General features: G+C 37.5%; 3 protein-coding genes across 6 annotated transcripts; 1 reads left to right on the top strand and 2 right to left on the bottom strand.

The window, feature by feature from the left end:
* The first annotated feature begins 31 nt into the window (after nt 1–31).
* Nucleotides 32–3,126, top strand: HEXO2 (beta-hexosaminidase 2). The gene is made up of 2 exons (XM_059578492.2): nt 32–1,319; nt 1,926–3,126. The coding sequence occupies exons 1-2, from the start codon at nt 554–556 to the stop codon at nt 2,882–2,884; spliced, it is 1,725 nt and encodes a 574-aa protein (XP_059434475.2). The 5' UTR covers nt 32–553; the 3' UTR covers nt 2,885–3,126.
* Nucleotides 3,127–3,675: 549 nt separating this feature from the next.
* On the bottom strand, nt 3,676–6,896 carry HO2 (heme oxygenase 2). Of its 4 annotated transcripts, XR_009438683.2 has the most exons (6): nt 6,235–6,871; nt 5,868–6,091; nt 4,739–4,846; nt 4,508–4,639; nt 4,233–4,367; nt 3,676–4,045 (listed from the first exon to the last, which is right to left on the bottom strand). XR_009438683.2 is itself a non-coding variant. In XM_059578479.2 (5 exons), exons 1-4 carry the CDS (start codon nt 6,722–6,724, stop codon nt 4,547–4,549), a joined length of 915 nt encoding a protein of 304 aa, XP_059434462.2. In that variant the 5' UTR covers nt 6,725–6,896; the 3' UTR covers nt 3,676–4,367; nt 4,508–4,546. The 4 variants fall into 4 exon arrangements, 3 of the variants coding, with proteins under 3 accessions (XP_059434462.2, XP_059434463.2, XP_088369174.1); XM_059578479.2 differs by having other exon boundaries at nt 3,676–4,367; nt 6,235–6,896; XM_059578480.2 differs by lacking the exon at nt 4,233–4,367.
* A 671-nt stretch (nt 6,897–7,567) lies between these two features.
* LOC132167488 (uncharacterized) lies at nt 7,568–9,858 on the bottom strand. Its single transcript, XM_059578481.2, has 7 exons — nt 9,725–9,858; nt 9,511–9,632; nt 9,339–9,391; nt 9,074–9,137; nt 8,947–8,989; nt 8,792–8,839; nt 7,568–7,908 (listed from the first exon to the last, which is right to left on the bottom strand). The coding sequence occupies exons 1-7, from the start codon at nt 9,803–9,805 to the stop codon at nt 7,744–7,746; spliced, it is 576 nt and encodes a 191-aa protein (XP_059434464.2). The 5' UTR covers nt 9,806–9,858; the 3' UTR covers nt 7,568–7,743.
* Nucleotides 9,859–14,650: the final 4,792 nt, after the last annotated feature.

Below are 14,650 nucleotides of genomic sequence, written 5' to 3'. Positions count from 1 at the left end.
ACCTAATAAAGCAAAGGTTATTAGTTCGAATCCCTCTTCCCCTCTTATGCGGACATGCCATAAAGCTTGGTTTCTTCTTATGAAGCCTGGCCTGTACGAAGTGGTAAGGTGAGTGTGACCAGAATTGGCTTTAAGAATTATCATTGTAACTTCCGGCCGGCAGGCCAAGAAAAGGGTCTTTCACTAGTGCCCCAAAAGCAAACTTCCAAATAATAAGCAAACAAAAAGCTTTCTGATTGAAATTTCTTATTGGGCTTTTCAAATTTCTGACAAAATAAGAGATTACTACCTGTCAGGCCAATTTAAAATGCACGAGATTGAGATCCCAACCAACAATTCGATTAATGAATTGTGAGAGTTCATGCGGATCCACGCCCAATCACTGAAAGGTTTCTTTCTGCAGTCAACGTAGCAATTTAACATCCCAAACACGGTGGTTGGAGAAATTGCATAAACTAAGCAAACGACAAGAAGACCAGACAAACCGCTTCTTCTTCTTCTTTCGTTTAATCACTCAAAAGCTCTGGGTCTGGGTCTGGGTAGTCTGATCAAAATGCAATCAATGCTACTCATTGTATGTGCAGCATTCTGGTTCTTGGTCATCCCAATCTCATCCGAAACAAACGTGTGGGTGTGGCCAAAACCGCGTACCTTTTCATGGCCCACACCCCAGGCCACGCTTCTCTCCCCCGCCTTCACCATCGCTGCTCCCAACCACACACACCTCTCCGCAGCCGTCAAACGCTACCTCCACCTCGTCCACACCGAGCACCACTCTCCCCTTGTCACCCCCTCCGTCAATCTCACGCCCTCCTACGATCCCTTGCAGACCCTTTTCGTCGCAGTCTCCGACCTCGCAGCCCCACTCCACCATGGAGTCAACGAGTCCTACACTCTCGCAATTCCCCTATCAGGGCCAGCCAACCTGACGGCTGAGACCGTGTGGGGCGCCATGAGAGGCCTCGAGACGTTCTCGCAGCTCGTTTGGGGCGACCCTTCACGCGTGGCAGTTGGGGTCTACGTTTGGGACGCTCCACTCTTTGCGCACCGGGGGATTCTGTTGGATACTTCTAGGAATTACTACCCTGTGGAGGACATAGTGAGGACGATCGGGGCTATGAGTGCCAACAAGCTAAACCTGTTCCATTGGCACATCACCGATTCGCACTCGTTTCCGCTGGTGGTGCCGTCGGAGCCTGATCTGGCGGCTAAGGGCTCTTACGGCCCTCATATGCAGTACTCTCCCGATGATGTCACCAGGATTGTACAGTTTGGTTTGGAGCACGGGGTTAGGGTTCTTCCAGAGATCGACTCGCCTGGTGGGTTTTCATTCTCTGCTGCTCTTTCACCTAATCTTATTACTGATTTTATATATATGTAGGTGGGCAAATAATTGTAGGACCCAATTACAAGGAAACGAACAATTAAACAAACTCTTAGGCTTTTGTGGTTTGCTGAAGTTTGTCTAGAAAAAACACAGAGAGAGAGAGAGAGAGAGAGAGAACTGAAAAAGGACAAGATGAATCACCATTTAATCCTGAATCTTTCCATCTTGATAAATTGCAGCAATTTCCCAAATCATAGGGGGAAAGGGCTCTACCAAAGTCAAAGCTCTGATCTTGTGGTGTTCATGGTGTTAGGATACCATGGGTTCCTGTGCTTTTGTATATATTATCATCATATTCGTCTCACTCTGTTTTTTACATAAACCTTCTATTTGCATCTTATAATCATATCAACCGATACAATTACAACATCAAACATCTACTTAGGCTCCTGTATGACCAACTATTTCAGTGACCCCAAACTTAATCCTGTTGTAGAATTTGATTTGGTACGTTACAATATTTGTCTCAATCTCCTGTTGTAGTTAATGGAAGGAGTACAAGAATTAAAAAAAGATAAGATTTTTCACTCGATTGCAGGCCATACAGGATCATGGGCGGAAGCCTACCCCGAGATTGTGACATGTGCAAACATGTTCTGGTGGCCAGCAGGAAGCGAGTGGAAAGACCGGCTTGCCTCTGAACCTGGAACTGGCCATCTGAACCCCTTGAACCCCATGACCTACCAAGTGCTGAAAAGAGTCATTAACGACGTGACCACCTTATTCCCAGAGCCATTCTTCCACTCTGGATCAGACGAGATCATCCCCGGTTGTTGGAAAGCCGATCCAACCATCCAATCCTTCCTATCAAATGGCGGAACTCTGAGTCAGCTCCTTGAGATGTTTGTCAACTCAACTCTCCCTTATATTCTATCCCTTAACCGAACCGTGGTGTATTGGGAAGATGTTCTGTTGGATGACATTGTCAAGGTGCCAACTACAGCTCTTCCCAGAGAGCATGTCATCTTACAAACATGGAACAATGGCCATAATAATACCAAACGGATTGTTTCTTCTGGATACCGGGCCATAGTGTCATCCTCTGATTTCTATTATCTCGATTGTGGGCACGGTGGCTTTCTAGGGAATGACAGTCAATTTGATGAACAAGAAGGAGATAACTCAGGAAATGGTGGCTCATGGTGTGGACCTTTCAAAACATGGCAAACCATATATAACTACGATATAACATATGGGTTGAGCGAGGAGGAAGCCAAGCTGGTGTTAGGTGGGGAGGTGGCACTGTGGTCCGAGCAAGCTGACCCTACGGTTTTAGATGCAAGAATTTGGCCGAGAGCTTCAGCAATGGCAGAGACACTGTGGTCTGGTAACCGGTATGATCAGACAGGATTGAAGAGGTATGCGGAGGCAATGGACAGGTTGAACGAGTGGAGGTATAGAATGGTGCGAAGAGGTATTAGAGCTGAACCCCTTCAGCCACTTTGGTGCGTTAGGAACCCTGGCATGTGCAACACAGTTCAACCCTTTGTTAGCTAGTTATTTCCTTCTTCTTCTTCTTTTTTCTTCACACCTTGTCATCTTTCTTGTACGTTAACAAGGAACTCCCAATTCCATATGGTAATCATTGTATTTCTTCAATTGATAACAATCTCATCAAATGATATTTTTGGTACAACAGACCGTGGTTACAAGATGTTTGAAGGAGAGCAATGTCCCTGGTTGACTCACTTATCTAATGTTTTTTTGTATAATTCGAAGAACAGAATGCATTGTGGAATGTGGACTATTATCAAGCTTTTATTGTTCAAGTGTTATCCCCAAGTAAAATAAGCAATGAATGCATGATGTGTTAATTGTGAGACTTGATGTGGTGTGAAGAGGGGGACTATCTTAATTACTTGAGGCATGTTTGAGATTGCGTTTGAAGGGTCTAAAATTACTTTTAACACTCAAAAAGTCCATTTGAAGAAAAAAGTACTCGTTTGGTAAAAAAATTAAAAGCTCTTTTAAGGGTCCTAAAAGCCTAAAAATGGTCAAAACGCACTTTTGATAAAAACTAAAAAATGAAGCTTTTGCCCAAAAACTCTTTTTAACCTAAAAGCTCTATTTTTCAAACACAATCCCAAACAGGCTCTTACTCTACCTTTCCTTACCGCACATTTTAAAATCGTCGCACTTTTTCCGATTTCGCTTCCTAACAAGAATCTGTTTTTTATAAGTTTGTTGTTTCCTTAAAGGCTTCTTAAGACAATTTCTAAGCTTAAAGTTGCATATTCAGTTATTCAGATGTGCTCTCCATGATCAAATTTCCTCTCCCAGGCAAAAGCAAAGGAACCAAACCACAAATCTAATAAATTAATCTACTAAATAGCAAAGATGAAGCAAACAAACAATCCCATTGAGCAATGAGTTAACTATTTGACGAAGTGGGAGGGTGTTGGTACAGGGATTGCACTTTGGATTCCAACAAAGACACATGGTTATAAAGCATTTGGGATGTCAGCTTCAAAGTCGGTGGCTTGTTTCTCTATGTCATCGATCTTCTGGACATACTAGTTGAAGGCTTGAAGCTACCGCTCTTTGACTTCAACTGCTCCGCAAACACTCTCAGCTCGGAAGCCACGTCGCCGAAGCCTTTGTGCTCTTCGGCCACTCTCAAGTTCATCTTCTCCGACAGCTCCAGGTGATTGCTCGTCCCTGACAAACCAAAACAACAAATTTGTTTTATATTTTGTTCTTGTTTTTAACGATAACAATATTTTGATAGGCTTCGTTGGGGCATGTATCAGTGAGTCACGTGTTTGGTGTAGTCAATAGTCCCTTTGTCCATTAGACAAAATATTGTTAACAATTTTCAGAAGCTTAATTGTAACTGAGAACTCACAGGTCTACATTAGCTACTAAATTTGAATATCAAAAAGAATTGTCTTGGTAGTCTACATGGGGGGGCCATTGAGAGGAAGCGTTCATGTACTTTGGGAGCCACCTGCATATCAAACATCCAATCCAGTATGCCTTTCTGATGGGATAAATTAGCAAGGTTATCAAGCTGATAAGAAAAGGATTAAGGTAATAAAGGACGAGGAAAGTCATTGAAATCATAAGCAACACATCCATTCCATTGAATGATGAACTGTAAAAAGAAAGCTGGGACTTTACCTTTTAACAAACTATCCCAACTGTAAATTTTAGATGACTTCATAAGATGATCAAGCGGACAATTTGGCCCAAAAACCGAAATGACTTTGTGGTTTCTTTTAGGCATTTGTTTTTCTCATCACGTATCCAGTGCTGCATCAAAGCATTTCAAACATCCAATTGATAAGTATGAAGAAATCTTCCAGCAAAAGCCAACGCAAACCAATTAGACATGAAACCACATGTATTAACCTCTCCAAGCATGTTGAGCTTCTCACGAACATCTTTCATCAACTCTGGCACATCCCCTTCCCATCTGTAAAACTCCAATTCCCTTCCTTCTAAGAGCTTCTCAGAAGCCTAAATACAACAAATCAACAAGAGGAACAAAAAAAATTAATTAATTCACATGCTAGGGAAACATAGCCATTTCAAAATATTTAACTTTGCTTCACGAAGCCAAATAGGAAATTTTCAAGCAGACTATCCACCCATCAAGGATCATCAAACCAAAAAAATGCACTTTGCCCAAATGTTAAGCAAGTGCATAGGAGTCAATAAAGGACTTGTCATTTGAGATAGAAGTAATGCAAAAATAACAAACATATGCACAAGAGAATGAATATGTGTGTGCTCGTGTCCATAAAGAAATTAAACCCATTGACAACTTTAAACTTGAATCTACACTAGATAGATGAGGAGCACAACCCCATCCAAAGCATATAATATAATCATTTTCCATACCATATTTTAATTATTGGGGTACAGTTTCTGGTTCACAGCCAATGAATTCCACTTTCTACCTTTTCAACCACCATGTCATCTAAAGTTGTGTCTCCCATCTTAACTTACTACTTCCACATAATTATTTGTTTTTTGGTCTTCTTGAAATTAATCATAATCCCTCCACCGACTCAAACGCAACGCCCACACATTCAAAAAGATATACGCACATGGTAAAGATTCAACAGATTCATTCTTTAATATGGTGAAGCTTGTGGTTCTGTGCCACCATTTGTTCGATATGATTTAGTTTTCCAACTTTCTTTTGCCTTATGCCGAAAAGAAGGCAACTTCCTTATAACCAATTCCTATTTTCAATAACACAAATTATGAGCACAATTCTCAAAAAGAATTTCCTGAACTTGACATTCAGATGTAGTTGTGAGCATCGCACAGAGAAAGAAATAGATACTACTTTCATCACATTTCATTGAATTAATTGTAAGATATGATTTTATAAAATACACAGTATAACGAATACTCAGCAAAGCGATTATAAAGTTCCAATAAGGTGAGATAAAGAAATTGCACAAGTATCTATCGAACATGACATCCAAATTGTCAAACCATGGGGGTAAGAACACAAATTCAAACACACCTGTCTTGCTATGACTTGACCTCCTGCTACATGTGCAAAATATATATTGTAGAAATGGCACAGGAACAACGGGGCACTCTTCTCTGCAAGCTCCTCCAAATACTTGGCATAAGAAACTCCCGGACTGCCAGGTTTTGGAATTACAAAACCCTGTTGGCTAAGCCACTCTAGATCTTTCCCAAGACCTTCTGATCGTTCCAATCCGGTTTTTCTGAAATAGGCATCTGGACCAAAATCATAAATCAACATTATCTCATTATAGATAGATTTGTTAAATCATTACTTATCCAAATAATAATAATAATAATAATAATTTAATTTAATTTAATTTGAGAATAATAGTTAGGATGAAACTAACTCTACTCACAGGCAACGTGGTTGGATTCGTCGACAATGCGCTCCACAGTGTTGAATACGAGCTTGCTATCAACTAAGTACTTGAGGAACCCGTCCATGATGGGCTGCCACGTCACTCCACCAACATCATCGTTACCCTCCTCTTCCTTATCGTCTTCACTGGATGGGTCTTGGTTGTTAGCGTTTCGGAGTCTCATGGCAACGAACCTCATCTCCTCGGTGATGCCTTTGCTCTCTCCCGGGTACTGCCTTCTGTACCTCTTCCTCCTCCTTATCACCGGTGGAGCATTCTCCGGAGCCGGTGAAGAAGGAGACGATGTGGACGCCGTGGCAGAGTCGGAGCAACACTGGATTAGGGCTCTTCCATTCCGAATCTCCTTCCTCTTATACTGATTCATCATGTTCGCAGGAATTCTCGACGACAGTGGAATTGGAACTGAAAGCCGTGCAAGAAGATGATGATGAGGATGTCGCAGGGTTGTTGTCCCCATCAACGACATCGTTTTAGGGGAGAGAGTGAGGGTTGTTGTCCGGTGGATTCCGACAGTGACGACGGCAGTGGATCTAGATGAGGAGAGAGTTCCGTTCTGGCGAGAGAGATTTTTCCGTTCCGAAGAGAGAGAGAGTGTGTAGCGGTGAGTGAGAGGAAGTAAACTGAGAAATTAAAAAGCAGCGTACAAAGGGGAAAAAAATTAAACCGGTTCAGAACCATTTAGCGGTGATCATTAATCATTAAATTCTCATTCCCCCTATGTATGGACATGTTAAAAAATAAATAAATAACATAACATAACTCAATCTGTCTGAATGAATGCCTTAATTAAAACCAATTTGTCACAATCTTTATTGCCACCTTCTACCTCCAACATAACTCAACTGTAATTTATAGAAACAAATTAAGGTACTTGTTAATTGAACTTCCCATACTACTCTTAAATTTGAAGACAACATTTTTCAACTTTGAACACACCTTATTTCAAATTCAAACCCACATTTCTTCACTCATCTAAAGTTATTTTAGGAATATTTTATTGCATTAAAATGGGGTGTCATTTGTAAACTTTCATCTATTATAAGACCAAAGTCAGAGAAGGGCAATCACTTATTCTTGAAACCAAAACTCTTAATACCAAAGAATCAGTTAAATGTACGTAATGAGGAAGGTGATAGTAGTGAAAGTTTCAATGTTTCATTTTTCAAACCTACCAAAGAATCATATGCCATTGAAACTTCTGAGCTCTTTGAAGGCTAGATATTTGCTTTCTCCATACGAGGCTCTGTCAACTAGCAAGTGTATTCTTTGGCACAGTAACAGAATGATCAACAAGCAAAAACAGAAAATAGAGGTCACAAATTCTTCTTAATCTTAACAAAAAATGACTCCATTTATGGCAAATTTGATATTTCAGCACATCTTCAAAAAAGAAATGTAATTTAATCAGTATCTTCGTAGTACATGTTGGAACATGGAAGAGATCCCACAAGCTATAAGCATCTGTTGACACACTGTTTATATCCCTCAACTCAAAATTAGGTCCTCAACTTCATCGTCGTCGTCATCACCATTATCATTCCTGCTTTGCTCAGCATATTCCTCAAGTGATGCAGCGGGAAATAACTCCCCAACCTTATCTTCTTTGTCGGTTGGTGTTTTCTCCGAACTTTTAGATTTACCTTTGTTCATCTGGAGCAACATAAAAGGAAAATAATACTACATGTTACAGAAGAAAACGGGCAAAAAAGAACAATGAAGTACAAAAAGCACTATTATTGGATTAGTTTCACCCTGTCAAGACATGATAAAGGATCTAAATCCATAATATGTTCACCAACTGTGCACATCAAAACATGCTCAACTTGGTAAAAACTAGAAATACCCACTAATAGAACAATAACCGGGAAAGATTACAGAACCTGAGATACCGGTAGAAACTGAATAAAATGCACAGTAAAGAGATGTATGTTATTTAAGGGCAAACGCCTTATCAACTAGGGATTCACAATGCAATTTGCACAATAAAATTCAAAACTTGCTGGTAGTTGAGCTTATAACAGGTAATGTTATTGTCTTATTGATTCCAAATTCATATGATGTGATGTCCATCTCCTCCTGGAAGTGAATCTTGGCATACCAGGGAAGAGGATGGTTTAACACCAAAACGGTTGAAACTTCCAAAATTAATTTCTCGACGGGTTACAAGCAAGACAAGCATATAATTATCATAACAACTGCAAAGAAAATTTTGAATCTTGAAGTTTCATACACAAAGAGACATTATTCAATTTAAGCTTTGAGCATGGCGGCAATTACAATCTCTTGGAAAACACTAAAGCATATGATCTAAATTATGAGTTACAACATTGTTAATTATTTCTCAATAAGAGGTTGGTGATATAAGGACTTCTTGAATAAGTAAAAGGTAGATTCTTCATAAATATGGGATAAAGTATCTGTTCTTACCCTATATATCAGACAAGAAATTAATAACAAACAACTGATGGGAAAATAAAATCTTTATACTAATAAAAATACGAAAATGGATGAAAAGTTGCTTTAAAGAACTTACTGCACGTAGCAGAGACCTTCGGTCCCTTTCTCGAGCATTCTTGACTGCCTAGAACAAAATCACACAAACCCATCAATTAGCTTCCAAAATGCAAAAATCTAAGCTTTCTTTTCCAGAACCGCATACAAATTGTAACATAGCGAAAAGAAACTAACCTCCTCAAGCAACTTTTGCTCAGCCTCTACTTCCGAAGAATCTCTACAACAAAAAACCAAAAGCACTCAAAAAAAAGAAGAAAAAAATTCATACATAACTCAAAGAAATAACTTGTCAAACAAAAACCTTCCGACTATACGATCCACACGGGAACAACACTTTGCGCATACACCTTGCTCCTTAGCACAACCTACGTCCAAATCATCCCAATGCCAAAATCAACCAAAACCCAACAGCCAAAAAAGGAAAAAGGAACACAATTTGTTTGTTTCACAGAAAATACTTTCTCAAATATGCCTTTCGACCTAAAATTCTTTGCTGTTTGGCGGGAAAACGTTTTCAATGACACCAAACAGAGCCACAAAGAATACAAATAGCGGTAACCAAGTACCGGTACAGAGATTATGGTACGCCTGACGAACGGTGCGTTTCGAACATTGCTGACTGTAATTCAATCCAACAACAAAATCAACAAGTGCCCATTGAAATTGAATCGGTCCTTAAAAAAATTGAGAAACAGAAAACAACAAAAATTAAAAAGGAAAAAATATATATATATATACCATTTGGCAGGCTCGGTAAGGCGCTTGTACTTTCCGTAACGGCGTTTCCAGTCGATCTGTTCTTTACAACGGGGGCACACTCCCGTAATCTCGGAGTACGGCCTGAGCTTTCCCCCAACTTCCTGTTACAACTATTTACCTTCAGCTACTGATTTTGAAAAGCACTTTTTGAATAAGTAAAATCCGTTTCTTCTTTCGAGAGAAAGGGCAATACCGTTTCGTTGATCTTGACGCCGGCGTTGGGTTTCCAAGCGAAACTGTTTTGGTGCTTGGGCGGCCCTTGCCTCTTGCTCATATTTGCTTTGCTGCGGCCACTGTTTTGTTATTGTAGAACTCACCTCTACAAATGTGGGTTTTGCTGAGGTTTTGTTCTGGGTTTTAAGTTGGAAGAGAACCTAAACAACATGTGACAGAGTGTAGATAAAACGACAAATCGTTTTGGATGCTTTAAACTCGATCTATATGCGTTTGAACTCGTAGTCACCTATAGTCTAGAGAGGGGTTGTGAGAAATTTCAATTGTTTATATTGCTATTTTTTATTGCAATCTTAGCAAACTAGATTGATAATGAAAATAAAGACATTCATCTTTTATTTCAACTTAATTTTTCATTTTGTGATTTTTTTTAGAAATAATTTCATCATAAGAAATTATAATTATTCTGCAATGCTGATGTGTTAGTTCTAACTAATATTTGAAGCTGTCGTTACTAAAAAAAAAAATGAGGGTTCAAAACTTGTCGTTGTTATTATTGTTTATGAACTTGAAATCTGGTAAATATATTTACCAGGGTTCAGAACTTGTCCTTGTTATTATTGTTTCTTTGTTAGGACTTTGACGAATGTTTAACATATACCAAATTTAAAGAAAAATCTTATTTTTTTGGCACTTCGGATGATCACTTCCTTGAATACAAGTATTATGGTGAAGGTGAAGTTCCTAAAGACTCATCACTTCCTTGAATACAAGTAATGCAAAAAGGAAGACCTACGTCTCTCTTTTGTTATCTCAAAATTATTGTGACTTTTAAATTATCATTAAATTTGTGATAGTAATTTAATAATAATTTTAAAAGTCATATTAATTTTAGGGTTAAATTTATTTTACCCTTCCGAAGTTTCAAGGGTTTTTCAATTCGAATCTCAATAATTAAAATTGGCAATATACACTCTAATGTTTCAAAAAAATTTAATTCAGACCCTTCGTTACTAATTTCCGTCTAATTAGACGGAAATTATCTCACGTGCGTCTCACATGAAATTTTGATGCCCTCTATTTTAATTTTGCCTTCATTAAAACTTATAAAATTATGTAATTACCCTCAATTTCATAGGTTTTAAAAGTCACATTAATTTTAAGAAGATTTGAAAAGGATAAGAAGATAATGTCATCAAATGTTTTGAGTTTGAATTATGTGTTTGGTCTGATAATTCGAACTTTTGAACTCGAATATTTGAAGCAAGAACATTGTCTTTAACAATATCACCACTTATAACAGTTATAAAACATACAACTTATTAATTTATTTATTTTTGCTAGCAATTAACCATTCTTTCATCGCCCTTTTGCAACCATGCGTTAAGAGAACACACAGTCCTAGGCAACAAACATTCAGAATCCTTATTAGCAAAATTTTCTATCATGCTCAGACGGATGCTTTTTGCACTCGATATATATGACTTCACTACTAACCCTAAACATGTTGTCACAGTCACCTTTCACCAACTCTTGAAAGAGGGGTCCCTTCATTTCCCCACAATGACTGATATTGTCAGCGCTCTCCTTCATTTGTAATGCCAACTCAAGGTGCCACACTACCTCGTTCATGGATGGCCATTTGGTTTGATCATTGAGCAAACAATCCACCACAATCTCACCAAATTTCTCCAGACACTCCGTGCGATCTCATCTTTAAGAGAGAAAAAAAAAAAAAAAAAAAATCAAAACAACACCGTTTTACTATGCAGGAATGGTTCGGTTAACTGAAACAATTAGAGTATACGGAAAATATATAATATTTTTCGTATATTCCATAATTATGCTGATATCAAATATTCTCTATTTATGAGTTGATTGTAATCAAATCAAGGGAATTTGATTACAATAATTGTATTTAGACATTACCCTATAAAATAGGAACATTTGTATTGTAGACAAAAAAAATGTTAATAAGCACAATGTAACCCTTGAGGGTATTTTGAGTGGTGGATGTCAGGTGAATGCAGAATGGTCGACAACAGGCCAAAACTCCGAAAGGAGCCGACAACGGGCCAGGACTAACAATGAGATATTTCAACCGAAACAAATAATTTTATACCGATTAACTGAACCGAATTGATGTTGGTATAAAAAATTCATATCAGTTTTCGAACCGTTCGGTCGTAGTCAGTAATTTGCCCACCCTTACCTATGGAAATAAATTGAAACTTTTAACTTGTGCTCCCAAAAGAAAGACAAGACGCCCCAGTATTTTATCTTTTATCGTAAAAGAAAAGGGGTAATGAGAATCATCACTTTCAACCTTTTTTTATTTTTTTTTGTTGAAAGGCATTTTCTACCCTTGAGCACGTTAAAGATCATCTCTAATATAACATGAAAAGGTAAAATAAAACTAAGTAGAGTCCAATGGCGGAGCTAGGATATTTTGAATGTAGGGACGAGATTAATATAAAATAATATAATACTTTAATACAGTTTACTTAAAAATAAACAATTTCTTCTCTGACCCATCAATTTCTTCTCAAATAAATAGTAGTCTAAGTAAAACCTTAGCTCTTTGAACTCTTTTGAAACTTGCCCTAATTCACAAAGAATTTCAAAGAGAGGCTATAAGCCAACCCAAGCAATATGGCCAACCCTGTGTAGATCCGCCACTAAGTAGACTATAATGTACTGAAATTTTAATGGTCCTTTTAATTAGTAGCTGACTAAAGAAGTATCTTTTGTAACATGCGTTGATAAGCAAATAAAAATTTATGAATTTTATTATTTACTCACGTTAAATATTTTTTTTTTGAAAATACAGGACAACCTGGAGAGTTAAAGGTTCAAATTTAATACCTCACTTTTTATATTATGTTAAAAAATAGGGTTAAATACTCCAAACCCCCCTGGGGTTTGGTAACTTTATTTTTTTCCCCCTAGGGTTTCATTTTTATCATAAGAGGTCCCTGTGGTTTTGATAAGTTACCAAATTAGTCCATCCGTTAGTTGACCGTTAGGACTGACACGTGGACCAATCAGACGTCGACACGTGGCACATATATTAATTTTTTTAATTCTTTTTTTAAATTAAAAAAAAAAGTATTAAAAAAAAAAAAGGCCACCCCCATGGCCAAAGGGCCACCCCCAAATGGCCAAGGGGGTGGCTCGGCCACCCCCAATGTTTTCCCTTTTTTTTTTTTTTTTTTTTTTTTAATTAAAAAAAAAATTAAAAAAATTAAATTTGTGCCACGTGTCAACATCTAATTGGTCCACGTGTCAGTCCTAACGGTCAACTAACGGATGGACTAACTTGGTCTTTTATCAAAACTCAGGGGGGTCCTGTGATAAAAATGAAACCCCAGGGGGTAAAAATAAAGTTACTAAACCCCAGGGGGGTATTTAGTATTTAACCCTAAAAAATATCACTTGACACACTTATTCTATAAAATAAAATAAAGGGGAAACTTCAATTTACTCTTTTGAACTTTCAGCTGATTTTACAAACCTTTCTCAACTTTTAAATCTCTCACTTTGGATTCCTAAACTTTGAATTACTCTTATGTAGGATCTCTATGTTAGTTTTTAACGTTAAATTCAAACGATTTGACTTTTTATGTCCATTATACCTTCACCCAGTCCACTTGAAATTTTGAAAATACCAAAAATTACAGCACCCACCCTAGTCCAAAATGACACTATTTTGGGCATCTATTTTTTAAAAAAAAAAAAAAAAAAAGAAGAAAAAGAAAAAGCAAAAAAAAAAAAAAAAAATTGATCAGGGTGGCGGACCACCCCATTTTTGGCCAAGGGGGTGGTCCGGCCACCCCTAAAAGCCCAAAAAAAAAAAAAACCGAAATGGGTTTTGGGCCTTTGGGGGTGGCCGGACCACGCCCAAGGTTCGACCACCCCCTACCGCTATAGGGGTGGTTCATCCACCCCCAGACCAGCCATGTCTAGCCACCCCGTCCGATTTTTTTTTTTTTTTAATATTTTGCTTATTTATTTATTTTTTAAATATTTATTTTGGGCTAAGAAGAGTGGTGTAGTTTTCCGGTGAGGGTATAATAAACATAAAAAGTCAAATTGTTTGAGTTTAACGTTGAAAATTAATATAGGGGTCCTAAGTAAGAGGAATTCAAACTTTAGGGATTTAAAATAAGAGATTTAAAAGTTGAGAGAGAGCTTGTAAAATTGACTAAAAATTCAAGAGGCCAAACCTAAAATAAATCAGTGAAGTAATACTTTTTTGCATCCGGGATAGTCATTTTACAAATTAGGAAAAAATATAATGAGATCGTTTTCTTTTAAAAGTCTTTGTTGGAATTCAAAGTCCTTTTTAAAAGTTATAAACTCGAAGTTTCAAAGATGTAATACGCAAGTCAGAGTACGGCAACCGGCTTTGTAATTCAGTCTGAATAATTCGTACTTGGGAGATTATACCCTTGCATTGCCCTCTAATAACGATGGTGACCTTATGCCCATTTGCATCAGAGTTCTTCTTTTCGAAATATTCGGTTTCATGGCTTCAAGAACAAGGTCAATTTGACAACCACACATAGTGCCATGGAATAACAGCATCTGGGGATTGGCTGTTGTTATTTGGTTGATTGAATTGTAGCTAATATAGCCCGCAAACAAACGAGAGTAGCCCTAACAAGTGTTTAGACAATTCTACTCTGTATGGTAAAAGAGTTGGGATTCTCTTGTTATCATTCATTATCATTTCTTAAAAAAATTAACATCAAAATATTATAATTTTTTCACTTTTTATACCACATTAACATCAAAATATTGTAACTTTTTTTACTTTTTATATCAAATTATTCATTTTTTATTATTATTTAAATAAAAAAATTACTACAAAACAAAACTTTTTCACTTTTTTCATACCACTTTTTTATTTTTTTTATACCAAACATTCTTACTTTTTTTTTCT

Source organism: Corylus avellana, chromosome 2 (assembly GCF_965113065.1).
Source record: "Corylus avellana chromosome 2, dhCorAvel1.hap1.2, whole genome shotgun sequence".
Classification (NCBI taxonomy): Eukaryota; Viridiplantae; Streptophyta; class Magnoliopsida; order Fagales; family Betulaceae; genus Corylus; species Corylus avellana.
This window is presented reverse-complemented; position numbering and strand designations above follow the sequence as displayed.

Coding starts and splice junctions, on each gene's coding strand:
- HEXO2 (XM_059578492.2), top strand. CDS start 554: ATGCAATCAATGCTACTCATTGTATGTGCAGCATTCTGGTTCTTGGTC. Junction 1,320..1,925: donor TCCAGAGATCGACTCGCCTG/GTGGGTTTTCAT, acceptor ACTCGATTGCAG/GCCATACAGGATCATGGGCG.
- LOC132167488 (XM_059578481.2), bottom strand. CDS start 9,805: ATGAGCAAGAGGCAAGGGCCGCCCAAGCACCAAAACAGTTTCGCTTGG. Junction 9,392..9,510: donor CTTACCGAGCCTGCCAAATG/GTATATATATAT, acceptor ATTGAATTACAG/TCAGCAATGTTCGAAACGCA. Junction 8,990..9,073: donor GTGGATCGTATAGTCGGAAG/GTTTTTGTTTGA, acceptor TTTTTGTTGTAG/AGATTCTTCGGAAGTAGAGG.
- HO2 (XM_059578479.2), bottom strand. CDS start 6,724: ATGTCGTTGATGGGGACAACAACCCTGCGACATCCTCATCATCATCTT. Junction 6,092..6,234: donor CGAATCCAACCACGTTGCCT/GTGAGTAGAGTT, acceptor ATTTTGGTCCAG/ATGCCTATTTCAGAAAAACC. Junction 4,640..4,738: donor AGCTCAACATGCTTGGAGAG/GTTAATACATGT, acceptor GCTTTGATGCAG/CACTGGATACGTGATGAGAA.